This window comes from Cherax quadricarinatus, chromosome 9, assembly GCF_038502225.1.
Source record: "Cherax quadricarinatus isolate ZL_2023a chromosome 9, ASM3850222v1, whole genome shotgun sequence".
Taxonomy (NCBI): Eukaryota; Metazoa; Arthropoda; class Malacostraca; order Decapoda; family Parastacidae; genus Cherax; species Cherax quadricarinatus.
The window spans coordinates 2,234,248-2,250,185 of NC_091300.1; the positions used below are offsets into that span (position 1 = coordinate 2,234,248).

At 40.5% G+C, this 15,938-nt stretch overlaps 1 protein-coding gene across 3 annotated transcripts in view; it reads right to left on the bottom strand.

Moving 5' to 3' along the window:
* Positions 1 to 15,938, bottom strand: part of G6P (Glucose-6-Phosphatase) — a 43,584-nt gene that overhangs the window by 12,120 nt on the left and 15,526 nt on the right. For all 3 annotated transcript variants that reach the window (XM_053772944.2, XM_053772946.2, XM_053772947.2), the window contains 2 exons: positions 10,916 to 11,007; positions 9,535 to 9,699 (listed from right to left, as the gene is read on the bottom strand). In XM_053772944.2, the coding sequence (XP_053628919.1) occupies positions 9,535 to 9,699; positions 10,916 to 11,001 (251 nt within the window). In that variant the 5' untranslated portion in view covers positions 11,002 to 11,007. The remainder of the gene's footprint in view (positions 1 to 9,534; positions 9,700 to 10,915; positions 11,008 to 15,938) is intronic.

Below are 15,938 nucleotides of genomic sequence, written 5' to 3' on the forward strand. Positions count from 1 at the left end.
TCCCAAAAACCATTCATCTCCATTTACTCCAATCTAACATGCTTACACACGCTTGCTGGAAGTCCAAGCCCCTCACTCACAAAACCTCCTTTACCCCCTCCCTCCAACCTTTTCGAGGACAACCCCTACCCCTCCTTCCTTCCCCTACAGATTTATATGTTCTCCAAGTCATTCTACTTTGATCCATTCTCTCTAAATGACCAGTCCACCTCAACAACCCCTCTTCAGCCCTTCGACTAATAATTTTAGTAACTCCACACCTGCAAACTCCAAATTCTCTGCATAATATTTACAACACACATTGCCCTTAGACAGGACATCTCCACTGCCTCCAGCCACCTCCTCGCTGCAGCATTTACAACCCAAACTTCACACCCATATAAGAGTGTTGGTACCACTATACTTTCGTACATTCCCTTCTTTGCCTCCATAGATAACTGTTTTTTGTCTCCACAGATACCTCAATGCACCACTCACCTTTTTTCCTTCATCAATTCTATGGTTAACCTCATCCTTCATAAACCCATCCGCTGACAAGTCAACTCCCAAAAATGTATCTGAAAACATTCACTTCTTCCATACTCCCTCTCTCCATTGTGATATCCAAATTTTCTTTATCTTAATCATTTGATACTCTCATCACCATACTCCTGTCTATGTTCGGTTTCAACTTTCTACCTTTACACACCCTCCCAAACTCATCCACTAACCTTTGCAACTTTTCTTTAGAATCTCCCATAAGCACAGTATCATCAGCAAAAAGTAGTTGTCAACTCCCATTTTGTACTTGATTCCCCATAATTTAATTCCACTCCTCTCCCCAACATCCAAGCATTTTCTTCTTTTACAACCCCATCTATAAATACATGTATATTAAACAACCATGGTGACAATACACATCCCTACACAAATAACCCGCATGTAGAAAAGAGGAGCTTACGGCAATATTTCGGTCCGACTTGCACCATCTACAAAGTCACATTAACGAAAAGGAGAGGAGGAGGTAGTATATATAGGCCAGGAGGTGGTAGTGGTAGTGTGACTTTGTAAATGGTCCAAGTCGGACCGAAACATCGTCATAAGCTCCTCTCTTCTATGTGTGGGTTATTTGTGTATCGTTCCAGTCACAGTATTGCGCCTTTTTTTATTTACACATCCCTGTCTAAGACCTACTTTTACCGGGAAGTAATCGCCCTATTACTTGTTTTATTATCACACTGGCCGATTCCCACCAAGGCAGGGTGGCCCGAAAAAGAAAAACTTTCACCATCATTCACTCCATCACTGTCTTGCCAGAAGGGTGCTTTACACTACAGTTTTTAAACTGCAACATTAACACCCCTCCTTCAGAGTGCAGGCACTGTACTTCCCATCTCCAGGACTCAAGTCCGGCCTGCTGGTTTCCCTGAACCCCTTCATAAACGTTACTTTGCTCACACTCCAACAGCACGTCAAGTATTAAAAACCATTCGTCTCCATTCACTTCTATCAAACACGCTCACGCATGCCTGCTGGAAGTCCAAGCCCCTCGCACACAAAACCTCCTTTACCCCCTCCCTCCAACCTTTCCTAGGCCGACCCCTACCCCGCCTTCCTTCCACTACAGACTGATACACTCTTGAAGTCACTCTGTTTTGCTCCATTCTCTCTACATGTCCGAACAACCTCAACAACCCTTCCTCAGCCCTCTGGACAACAGTTTTGGTAATCCCACACCTCCTCCTAACTTCCAAACTACGAATTCTCTGCATTATATTCACACCACACATTGCCCTCAGACATGACATCTCCACTGCCTCCAGCCTTCTCCTCGCTGCAACATTCATCACTCATGCTTCACACCCATATAAGAGCGTTGGTAAAACTATACTCTCATACATTCCCCTCTTTGTCTCCAAGGACAAAGTTCTTTGTCTCCACAGACTCCTAAGTGCACCACTCACCCTTTTCCCCTCATCAATTCTATGATTCACCTCATCTTTCATAGACCCATCCGCTGACACATCCACTCCCAAATATCTGAATACATTCACCTCCTCCATACTCTCTCCCTCCAATCTGATATCCAGTCTTTCATTACCTAATCTTTTTATCCTCATAACCTTACTCTTTCCTGTATTCACTTTTAATTTTCTTCTTTTGCACACCCTACCAAATTCATCCACCAATCTCTGCAACTTCTCTTCAGAATCTCCCAAGAGCACAGTGTCATCAGCAAAGAGCAACTGTGACAACTCCCACTTTATGTGTGATTCTTTATCTTTTAACTCCACGCCTCTTGCCAAGACCCTCGCATTTACTTCTCTTACAACCCCATCTATAAATATATTAAACAACCATGGTGACATCACACATCCTTGTCTAAGGCCTACTTTTACTGGGAAATAATTTCCCTCTTTCCTACATACTCTAACTTGAGCCTCACTATCCTCGTAAAAACTCTTCACTGCTTCAGTAACCTACCTCCTGCAACATCTGCCTGCAACATCTGCCACATTGCCCCCCTATCCACCCTGTCATACGCCTTTTCCAAATCCATAAATGCCACAAAGACCTCTTTAGCCTTATCTAAATACTGTTCACTTATATGTTTCCTATAAACACCTGGTCCACACACCCCCTACATTTCCTAAAGCCTCCTTGTTCATCTGCTATCCTATTCTCCGTCTTACTCTTAATTCTTTCAATAATAACTCTACCATACACTTTACCAGGTATACTCAACAGACTTATCCCCCTATAATTTTTGCACTCTCTTTTGTCCCCTTTGCCTTTATACAAAGGAACTATGCATGCTCTCTGCCAATCCCTAGGTACCTTACCCTCTTCCATACATTTATTAAATAATTGCACCAACCACTCCAAAACTATATCCCCACCTGCTTTTAACATTTCTATCTTTATCCCATCAATCCCGGCTGCCTTACCCCCTTTCATTTTACCTACTGCCTCACGAACTTCCCCCACACTCACAACTGGCTCTTCCTCACTCCTACAAGATGTTATTCCTCCTTGCCCTATACACGAAATCACAGCTTCCCTATCTTCATCAACATTTAACAATTCCTCAAAATATTCCCTCCATCTTCCCAATACCTCTAACTCTCCATTTAATAACTCTCCTCTCCTATTTTTAACTGACAAATCCATTTGTTCTCTAGGCTTCCTTAACTTGTTAATCTCACTCCAAAACTTTTTCTTATTTTCAACAAAATTTGTTGATAACATCTCACCCACTCTCTCATTTGCTCTCTTTTTACATTGCTTCACCACTCTCTTAACCTCTCTCTTTTTCTCCATATACTCTTCCCTCCTTGCATCACTTCTACTTTGTAAAAACTTCTCATATGCTAACTTTTTCTCCCTTACTACTCTCTTTACATCATCATTCCACCAATCGCTCCTCTTCCCTCCCGCACCCACTTTCCTGTAACCACAAACTTCTGCTGAACACTCTAACACTACATTTTTAAACCTACCCCATACCTCTTCGACCCCATTTCCTATGTTCTCATTAGCCCATCTATCCTCCAATAGCTGTTTATATCTTACCCTAACTGCCTCCTCTTTTAGTTTATAAACCTTCACCTCTCTCTTCCCTGATGCTTCTATTCTCCTTGTATCCCATCTACCTTTTACTCTCAGTGTAGCTACAACTAGAATGTGATCTGATATATCTGTGGCCCCTCTATAAACATGTACATCCTGAAGTCTACTCAACAGTCTTTTATCTACCAATACATAATCCAACAAACTACTGTCATTTCGCCCTACATCATATCTTGTATACTTATTTATCCTCTTTTTCTTAAAATATGTATTACCTATAACTAAACCCCTTTCTATACAAAGTTCAATCAAAGGGCTCCCATTATCATTTACACCTGGCACCCCAAACTTACCTACCACACCCTCTCTAAAAGTTTCTCCTACTTTAGCATTCAGATCCCCTACCACAATTACTCTCACTTGTTTCAAAGGCTCCTATACATTCACTTAACATCTCCCAAAATCTCTCTCTCTCCTCTGCATTCCTCTCTTCTCCAGGTGCATACACGCTTATTATGACCCACTTTTCGCATCCAATCTTTACTTTAATCAACATAATTCTTGAATTTACACATTCATATTCTCTTTTCTCCTTCCATAACTGATCCTTCAACATTACTGCTACCCCTTCCTTTGCTCTAACTCTCTCAGATATTCCAGATTTAATCCCATTTATTTCCCCCCACCGAAACTCCCCTACCCCCTTCAGCTTTGTTTCGCTTAGGGCCAGGACATCCAACTTCTTTTCATTCATAACATTAGCAATCATCTGTTTCTTGTCATCCGCACTACATCCACGCAAATTCAAGCATCCCAGTTTTATAAAGTTTTTCTTCTTCTCTTTTTTTAGTAAATGTCTACAGGAGAAGGGGTTACTAGCCCATTGCTCCCGGCATTTTAGTCGCCTCATACGACACGCATGGCTTACGGAGGAAAGATTCTTTTCCACTTCCCCATGGACAATAGAAGAAATAAAGAAGAACAAGAGCTATTTAGAAAAAGGAGAAAAACCTAGATGTATGTATATATATATGCATGTGCATGTATTAGAGTGAAATCTCCGCTATTTTTAGCACTTAATTACAAATCTTCAGTATTGGCACAGTTTTGAAACACTAAAAATCTCATATATCATAATGTGCCAAAACCTTCAGTTTCAGCACATTTTTGTGGTTAGGACATTGAAAATGAGGCAGGCAAAAGTACAAGTGTGAAAAATTTTCATCTTAGAATGACCTCAGTGGAAATTTCATCTAGCCATGATTGAAGACTTAATAAAGAAGGCACTAAGGGGTTCAATATGAGGCAAAGTAAAACAACCTTTCCAGTTACTAGGAATGAATTTCATAGTGGAGAGATGAGTGCATGTTGATAAGGGTGTTTCCACCACTCAGCTCATTGACCCTATTACATTGCAGGAGGGCCCCGCTTTACAGCATTTCACTAATGCAGCGGTTTTTAATTATACTCATTCTTCATTTTTTCAGCCTTCCTACAATAAATACTTTTACCACTCAATATAAGTTAAGGACAAAAATATTTTAAGATAAGTAATATGTGTACTTTATATGCATTTTTTAGGCCTAGTTCTATTCCTTACTTAATACATGATACTGTAAATACAGTGGAACCTCTACTTACGAGTTTAAGCCATTCCATGACCTTGCTCGCATCTGGATTTGCTTGTTTGCAGAGTCAATTTTCCTCATTTAAATTAACTGTAATGGAATTAATTCGTTCCAGTGGAATTCCAGGCACGAGAAAATAATTTAATAATTTCCCTATCATCTCTACAGCTTATTTATCTATCACAATTCATGTAAAATGACATAAACAATATTAATAACAAAGAAACATGATATATACACTAATGAATAAAATACCTGTCATTACATATGTGGCTAGTGGTGATGACAGCAGCCATTGTTGTTGTTGGTGTTTATGGGGCCACCACAGTGGCCATTCCTGCTCCTGACTACATGTGTTGAGAACCTAGGATAACCCAAAAAAGTCAGACAGAGTGACTTATAAGTGCTACACTCTTAATGCTACACTTTGCCACTGCTACCTCATGTTGTCTGCCACTGCTGTTTCATGTTGTCTGCCACTGCTACCTCATGTTGTCTAACACTGCTGCTTCATGTTGTCTGCCACTGCTACCTCATGATGTCTACCACTGATGTCGCCAAAGAATCGAACATTTCTGCTATTTTGAGCTCAATTTCAAGGTACTTTTCATCGTGAAACCAATTAAAATCATATCTATTTTTGTAGTATATCTTCCATTCTATTACACAAGACCAAATAAAACGAGAATATACAACCATAAAATCCATACGAAAATATACCGCTAAGGGGAGGCTAGTGGCTGAGAAGTGAACTCCGTTGTTTATGGTCCAATTTCTTTCATTTTTCGTGTGCGTTAAGAAGCATCTTTTCCTCATATATTACCCAAGTTTCAATAAGATAGTCCAACAAACAACTGAGATCCAATTCCCTAGATCAAGAGCAAGAGCCCCCTCACCAGTGTCAATTAACCTCCCTCCAGGCCCGTTTGCATCTGGAAATTTTGCTCCCATCAGGAAGTAAAAAATCAACCGAGCAGCTGCTCGTATCTGGGAAAACTCGCATGTGGACGCACTCGTAAGTGGAGGTTCCACTGTAGTATATTATCAGGCTTTTATATACATTTGAAAGTGAAAAAAGCCTATGATTCGCTTTACGGTGATTTTCACTTTACAGCAATAGCCTGGAACCTAACCTGCTGTATAAGTGGGCCCTTCTGTACCAAGTTACAAGATATCAGTGCTAATGATGATGACAAATTAAAAAGCACTTCGAAAGTAATCAGTGATATGGTCCACTGACAAAAGCTAAATCCTTGAAGGAACCAAGAACTGATTACAGCCATAATTGGATCATGAATAAACCCAGAATATTGACACAAAGTGAAAAGTTCCAACAACCTAAGGTTACTCACTATTTCAATCTTCAAGAAATCAAAACTGCTAAAGACACTCACACTGTTGAGGTAGATTATCATTATTCTTTTACACTTCTATGACCAACCTGCTGACAAACAGTGAACTGAATGTGTGTCAGAAAATTTGCATCCCAAATTACACACTATGACTAATTCATTATGACTAATTCATTACATTTGCCATGACAGTTCCTGTGTGGATTTATGTGTAGTATACTTAAAACTGTATGCATCTGCACAAGCACATATATTATTCAGACTAATATCAGTATTGTTTATTCACTATACACACGTTTATGTGGGATATCAAATATAAAACAAAATATCACAAAATGGATAAAATGTGTGGTAAAACAATGTCCAAGATACCAATAAAGTAAAAACTTAAATGTACAATAATAGTCATGATATTTTGTAATTTAACCTACTTCCTCCCCTCCTGTTATACACATCACATTGCACAAATTTGGACTGAATACTGATTTTTCAGGATTGTAATAGAGTGGACCCTTCAATTTCGTGATTAATCCGTCCTGGAAGAGTCTACCGAAAGTTGAAATTCACAAAAACAGAAACCATTTTCCTCATAAAAAATAATGTAAATCCAATTAATTTGTTCCAGACACCCAAAAGTATTAACAAAAAACAATTTTTTTATAGATTAAATAGATTTACACATAAAGAATGAGAAATCAATATAAAGCAATACTGTAATAAAATCACACTTACCTTTATTGAAGACTCTTGTTGGTGTATGGGAAACAGGAGGGGAGAGGATGGAGAAGTTACTAGTGTTTGGAAGGGAAATTGCCTTCCATAAAGACTTCAGGTCCCAAGTCCTTACCTAGGGTTACTTTCCTTCTTTGTTTTTTAATGCCACTAGGACCAGCTTGAGGGTCACTGGGCTCCTGTTGCTCAAAAAATTGTTTCAGAGAGCTCTGTTTCTGGTGTCTCTTTAAAATTTGCCTAAAATGGGACAAGGCATTGTCAATGAACATGCCGCAGACACGGCCTGCAACAGCTTTGTTAGGGTGATGTTCCTCCACAAATGTTTGCACCCTACTCCACATTGCACAAATCTCCTTAATCTCTGAAGAAGGCACCTTCTTCATTCTCTCTTCCTCCTCCTGTGAAGCAATTTCCTCATCTGTGGTCTGTTGCTGTTGCAGATGAAGCTCCTGCAGCTCTTCAGTGGTTAGCTCTTCACTGTGGTCCTCCACCAACTCTTCCACATCCTGGCCACTCACATCCAACCCCATGGACTTCCTCAAAGCCACAATAGATTCCACAACAGGCATAGGGTTGTCAGGGTCAGCCTCAAACCTTTCAAAATCTTTGACGAGGACACAATCTGGCCACAATTTTCTCCAAGCAGAGTTCAAAGTCCTGGAAGTCACTCCCTGCCAAGCCTTATCTATAACAGTTACGCAATTGAGGATACTGAAGTGATCTTTCCAGAACTCTCTTACAGTCAACTCAAGTGTCTGAGGTCACATCAAAGCACCTTTGAAACATTGCTTTAGTGTAGAGTTCTTTGAAGTTTGAAATGATCTGCTGGTCCATAGGCTGGATGAGAGGAGTGGTATTAGGGGGCAAGAACTTCACTGTGATGAAACTAAACTCCTCTAGCAATTGGTCATCCAAGTCTGGAGGATGAGCAGAAGCAATGCCCATTACCAGGAGGCACTTGAGTGGAAATTTATTTTTTAGGAGGTATTTCTTCACATTCAGGCCAAACACTTCACTGAACCAATCAAGGAAATTTTCCCTCGTGACCCATGCCTTATTCTTAGCCTTCCACATCACACACAATTTACTCTTGGTGACACTGTTTTTCTTGAACACTCTGGGATTTTCAGAGTGATACACCAGTAAAGGCTTCACTTTGAAATCCCCACTAGCATTACCACAGAACAAGAGAGTTAGCCTGTCTCTCATAGGCTTGTGTCCTGGCAGTGCCTTTTCCTCCTGCATGATGTAGGTCCTCTTTGGCATTTTCTTCCAAAAGAGGCCTGTTTCATCACAACTGAACATTTGTTGGGGAAGGAATCCTTCCTCTTCTACATGCACCTTGAATTCACGCACGAATTTTTCAGCTGCATGTTTGTCTGAACTTGCAGCCTCACCATGCCTTACAACACTGTGTATGCCACTTCACTTTCTGAAATTTTCGAACCAGCCTTTGCTGGCCTTAAATTCACTAACATCAGCACTCAATCAAGGCATTTTCTTTACGAGATCAGCATGCAACTGCCTTGCCTTTTTGCAAATTATCGGCTGCATAACATTATCTCCTGCTAACTGTTTTTGGTTGATACACACCAAAACAGCTTCTCAACATCGTTGATTATTTGCAATCTCTTTTTCGTTAGCATATTTACCCCTTTCGCAACATCAGCTTCCTTGATTTCCTTTTTCTTCACCACGATGGAAGTGATCGTTGAATGGGGCTTCCCGTACATCCTGCCAAGGTCGGCCACATGCACGCCACTTCCATATTTTTCTATGATTTCTTTCTTTAATTCTATCGTGTTTCTTACCTTCTTTACCAAAGGACTGGCACTAGGAGCTTTCTTTGGGCCCATGGTGGCTTATTTAGCAGTTGCAAGCACAAAAAACAATGGATTATTATGAAATGTATCGTATGAATGCTTGGGGTGATGGTCACTCACCGAGATCCAATGCCAGACTGACTCTGAATGGTGTGTGGAAGTCTTTGTGTGCGCGCGGCCGCTGGGGGGCTGCAGGGACGCGTTCCATACGACTGCCGAATTTTTAGGCAAATCACGAAAACTAAGGCTATATTTTGACAAAAAAAGTTGCTGATAATCGAAATTCACGAAAATTAAGACTCACGAAATTCAAGGGTCCACTGTAGTCAAATTAGGTGGGGTTGTATGTATCTCAAGGTACGTATTTGGTTCCTACATTAATAATGATTATAGGTAATTTTTTTAAGATTATTGGTTGTTAATCTGAAAACTACAATGTTTACATCTTACCATTTCAAGAGCAGATTGGACCATTCCACAAATATAGATGCCCAAAGAGCCCGTGCTCCTAACTCATTAGCAAGGCCAGCCAGAAGAGGGAAGAAGAATGTAAATGCCTCCCTGTTGTCCCCAAACACTGAGGCATACACTACCCATGATTCATATGGCTCTAAGCTGAAATTTAAAGAACAAAAATCAGTTGTAATAATAGTTCTGAAACTGTTCATTATATCAAACTGCCTCAAAATATTTTTTTCCCTTTATCACATCAGTCATTTCCCACCAAGGTGGACTGACCCAAAGAAGGCAACACATTCACCATCACTTATTCAATATAAAACATGTGGGTAAGATCTTTGAAACTTTTATAGGATCTAATGCAAAACACGTCTTATTAAAACTCATGATATACGTACCCCAGAATCCCCTAATCACCAACTGCAACAAACTTAGAAAAGGTAATCTGTGGTACATTCAAGCCAGATGAATCAATAAGAACTCTGCACTCATTTGAGTTGAATCTAAGTCCAAATAAATACTCTCTAATTTTGACCAAAATAATCAGAGAAGGTAGACACTGGCTCAAAAGCAGAATGAAAGGTAGACAAAGCAAGTTCAGATACATGACCAATCAGGTCATTCATATGGGTGAACAGCAGCCCCTGATTACCAATACAAGGTTGATTTTTTTTCTTTAATATTCCACCTTATGAGGTGATGCCCTGTTCGTGACTCCTCAGTGCTTCTACATAATCAGACCGTGATCCAGTAGTATGCAACAAAAATCAACAAAATGTCAACAAAAGAATGAGAGACAACAGGGCCCTGCAGCTCGCTGCTAAGGTTTGACAGCTTCTCTTCCACCTGTCGTAGATTTATGTAAAATTGTTATTCAACATATACCAACAGCATCACTCACTGCATCAAGCACTCCCACAAAAAATGCTATTTACTAATACTCCCTGAAAATCAGAGCTCTTCTCATGAAGAATGCTTACTCTGAACACATCTGTTCCACAACTACAAAAAAACCTGAGCTATAATCTGTCTAGGGAAATCCTAGATAGCACTGCTCCTGTTTGTGCTATCCAAAAAAAAGTGTCTGGGGTTATCATGAGCAGATAAAGTGCAATTTAATTACACTAGAGTGCAATCCAAAAACCAAGGTGTATCAGCAGTGAAAGCCTTTTTCCTTCCAAATTTGCAAACTATGTAGAGCCTGAATGCAGCATAGGTCTACCTCACTGGTTATGAAACTACCACTAAAAAAATAAATAACTTTTTCACTTAATACATACAGGCATCAAACTAAAGAGCATAACCCCCCCCCCCCAAAAAAAAATTAAAATGCTAAAATCTATCACATTACAACTTTTACTGATCTACTCACTGATGTTGTAAAGAAGAAATAATCTCCACACTCTTGAGACTCCAACGATCACTCACACTTAAGGTCTCTACTGCCAACTCCTCCATCTTTACCTGAGGAAGATGGATGGAGAAAGTATACTACTCCAGTTAGTTTAACCCTTAAACGGTCCAAACAAATCGACGTTCAAATTCGTAGTGCTACAAAAGTAGATTTACTTTTTTTTAACATATTTTCAAATGTAACAAAAAAAAATGTAGATAAAAGTTTTTTTACACGTTTTCAAATGTAAAACAAAAAAGAAGATCTACATTTTTTACATACTTTCAGATGTTGAAAAAACGTATACATACGTTTGGACCATTTAACCCTTTCAGGGTCCGTCCTGTAGATCAATGGCTTTACGTTGAGTGTCCAAACCGTAGATCTATGCCAAAATTCTAGCGCCGTCAAATTTAGCGCGAAAACGCTCATAGGCCTACATGTGAGAGAACGGGTCTGCGTGGTGGGTGTGCGCCATAAACAAAAAATCTAGGCGCCCGCATAGCATTGTGGGAACGCCGGCTCAGTTACCCTTGTTCACCATGCCTCGTCGCAAGTCAGCTCTCACTCCCCGGAAAATTGGGACTCTCCTCTTCCTATCTGATAGTTCTGACACTGATGGAAGTGGAAATGAAGACGAATTCTACGGCTTTGATCAGTTAGTGACCGAAAAGAATGACCAGGATATCGATAATAGTGCAGAAAACCCTGACGATCCTCAACCTTCTACCTCTGGTGTGGGCACTCGTGACTCACGGTCGGTTGTTCCTCATCGCAAGAGAAAACTAATATTTTCGCGTGGCCAGGCCTCTGACTTCAGTAATGATGATGATAGTGACGTGGACTGTGATTTTATTGCGCTCGACGATCATTCGAGTAGTGATAGTGAGGAATCATATTCACCAGTGAAGCGTCGGTATGTTCGCCGCCGCATGCACTCGGGTACTGTACCCTATGCTGTGTGATGAATGGTTTGAAAAACCGACAAGTTGAAGATTGAGACACTTATGCAGCATATGGGAATCTTTATTCAGGAAACGTTTCGCCACACAGTGGCTTCATCAGTCCAATACAAAGAGGAAGGCGTAAGGAGAGGAGGAGAATGAGGTAATCAGTCCCTCAACCTGGAGTCGATGTGTTCAGTCCATCAATCTTGTAGAATGTACAGCATAGGGCCGTAGACGTGGCTTATATACTGTAGTGAGGTGAGGTGAAGCAGGCAGAGGCGGGGTCATAGTGGTACCATCCACTAGTCGAAGTAGGTCTTCGTCCAAAGGTTGAACAAGTGTTGAAGAATTCTTTGTAACAAGATCCCATGATGCTGCAGTGTCTGACAGTTGTGATGAATGGTTTGAAAAACCGACAAGTTGAAGATTGAGACACTTATGCAGCATATGGGAATCTTTATTCAGGAAACGTTTCGCCACACAGTGGCTTCATCAGTCCAATACAAAGAGGAAGGCGTAAGGAGAGGAGGAGAATGAGGTAATCAGTCCCTCAACCTGGAGTCGATGTGTTCAGTCCATCAATCCTGTAGAATGTACAGCATAGGGCCGTAGACGTGGCTTATATACTGTAGTGAGGTGAGGTGAAGCAGGCGGAGGCGGGGTCATAGTGGTACCATCCACTAGTCGAAGTAGGTCTTCGTCCAAAGGTTGAACAAGTGTTGAAGAATTCTTTGTAACAAGATCCCATGCTGTACATTCTACAAGATTGATGGACTGAACACATCGACTCCAGGTTGAGGGACTGATTACCTCATTCTCCTCCTCTCCTTACGCCTTCCTCTTTGTATTGGACTGATGAAGCCACTGTGTGGCGAAACGTTTCCTGAATAAAGATTCCCATATGCTGCATAAGTGTCTCAATCTTCAACTTGTCGGTTTTTCAAACCATTCATCACAACTGTCAGACACTGCAGCATCATGGGATCTTGTTACAAAGAATTCTTCAACACTTGTTCAACCTTTGGACAAAGACCTACTTCGACTAGTGGATGGTACCACTATGACCCCGCCTCCGCCTGCTTCACCTCACCTCACTACAGTATATAAGCCACGTCTACGGCCCTATGCTGTACATTCTACACGATTGATGGACTGAACACATCGACTCCAGGTTGAGGGACTGATTACCTCATTCTCCTCCTCTCCTTACGCCTTCCTCTTTGTATTGGACTGATGAAGCCACTGTGTGGCGAAACGTTTCCTGAATAAAGATTCCCATATGCTGCATAAGTGTCTCAATCTTCAACCCTATGCTGTGCCCAGGGGACGGAGTACATCCCGGAGTACATCCCATGGCCCAACACCAGTTTTAGGTAGTGATAGTGAGGATCATGTGGCTACACTTGGCACGGATAGACCACAGGCATCAGTGGATGGTGTTAGTGGTGATGGCAGTGGCACCGCCATGCGTGACTCACCAGGCCACGCTGGGACCCACGCTGCTGACTCGTCAGTTCAAGGACAAAGCGGAGCGCCAGCCACCAGCCCACCACAACCACAACCACCCGCACAACCAGCCTATGATGTCCAGTATCCACCAGCAAACCGTATGTGGGATTGGCAGCAAAATCCCAGTTTTGTTCCCAAGCCTCACCACTTTGATGACTCTCAAAGTGGAATTCTACCTACTTGTCCCCTTGGAACCACAGCCAATGAACTGGAATTCTTTGAATTATTCTTTGACCAGCCATTGATGGAAATTATTGTCAGGAAAAGTAATAAGTATTTTGAGTACACCATGGCAAATATGATCTTATCACCACAGTCAAGACTACACAGGTGGAAAGAGACGACTGTTGCAGAAATATATTTGCTTTTTGCAACAATAATGCTTATGCCTTACGTCTATAAGCATAATATAAAAGTATACTGGTCCACAGATCGGCTAATTTCTACCCCGGTCTTCAGTGAAATCATACCAGTGAACAGGTTTATCTTACTCTTACATATGTTGCACTTCTCTGACAAAACCAGGCCTGACAGAAGTGACAGGTTATACAAGATTAGAAATGTTTTCATGTATCTCAAACAAAAGTTCAGCATATACTTTTATCCATTCAAGAATCTTGTAATTGACGAATCTTTGATTTTGTTCAAAGGTAAACTGTCATTCAAGCAGTATATACCGAGCAAGAGGAAACACTTTGGTATAAAACTGTTTGTACTCTGTGATTGTGACAGTGGCCTGGTGTTGGATATTGTTGTATACACGGGTAGTAAAACATTGAAAGATACCAAGATGTTATTGGGTATCTCAGGTGACGTAGTGAGAAACATGATGGCACCTTATCTTGGTAAGGGGCATACATTATATACCGATAACTGGTACACAAGCCCATTACTCAGTGATTTCATGCGAGTGAACAAGACAGATGTGTGTGGCACAGTGCGTTCTAATCGTAAACATATGCCCAGGCTCAACGCAGGTGCTCGTGGTGATGACGTGCAGGTGTTTACTGCCAATGACATCATGGCATTACGGTGGCATGACAAACGAGATGTCACATTGTTGACAACCATTCACCGTAATGAAATGCAAGACAGTGGCAAAGTTGATCGAGTGACTAATGAACGTATTCGAAAACCAGTGACAGTGATTGATTATACACAAAACATGCGCTTGGTTGACAAATGTGACATGCAGATTGGTTTTGTTGACTGTGTTCGTAAGAGTTACAAGTGGTACATGAAACTTTTCTTCCATCTCATGGACATTTCAATGCTCAATGCATATAATATGTACCAAATAAAGACTGGCAACAGACCACCGTATGGTGAATTTTGTTTGTCTGTTGTCAGACAACTCATAATGAAGTACCAGGTAACAACACCTGCTATACAACACGGTCCTCGAATTCCTCAGAATATACCCAAGCGTTTGAGGAGGGAAGGTGATCATTTCATAATACAACTTCCTTCAACTCAGAAGAAATTTGCTCAGAAGAGATGCATCGTCTGTGCACAAACAAAAAGACGGCAACAAAGACGCAAAGACACTCGGTTTATGTGTGAGGAATGTAAGGTGCCTCTGTGCATGGTGCCTTGTTTCAAGGAGTTCCACAAGCTCCAGCAGTTCTAAAACCATGTCCAGTGATTGTAAATATGTAAATATATGATAGAACATTAGTATTATACAAGATTTGTGCATGTTTATTGTAATAAACAACAGTGGTAAACAATAATATGATAATAACTTTAGTGCGGTTATTGTGTTCAATATAGTGAGTTTATATATATACATTATATACAGTATTGGTCTCTCAGGCCCCAAATGTTAGTAGGAATAGAAAAAAATTGGAAAAGAAAAGAAAAAACAACAAAAACCGTAAAATAATGTAATGCGCGTATGTGGAGTTCGTCAATGTTGCCGCCACCACATCATTTTCGACAAACTTCTTGGCACTGTATCTCGGTAAGTACTGATCAGATTTTTTTTTTTGTCGTATTACCTTCACAAAAATATGCTCTTTAATTCTGTAAGAAAAAATATTTTTTTTTTTTTTTTCAAAATTTCTTGGACACTGGAGCACCACTTCAGATTTTGGCCTTGGACCCTGAAGGGGTTAAGGGTTAATATTGTCTGAGGCAATACTGTATAAATATAAAAGAAATCTTAAAAATTCCTCTATGGTAATCGTACTTTTAAAATAAAGTGAGAGCTTACAAATTTGACCTACTCAGTCATGTTTGTGCAACAAAACCCCTAAATTAACATATTCAGTAGAGATATAAGTAAATCTTAAGTTTCACTGAGCTCTACATAGCAGAGATGAAAAGAGATTTTTGACGGAGGGGAAGGAGGGGAGAATAAAGTGAAGTTGTATTAGTCTTTATAAAGAAAAACTTATTTCACATATAGTAATATGAAATGAAAAATACTGTACAGCACACCAAATTTTTGATCTCACAAGGGATTCACTCCTGACAAATGAATGAAGAGCAATTTTACCAAAATAGAGATCAATGAAGCATGACAATTTTAGAAACACCTGTAC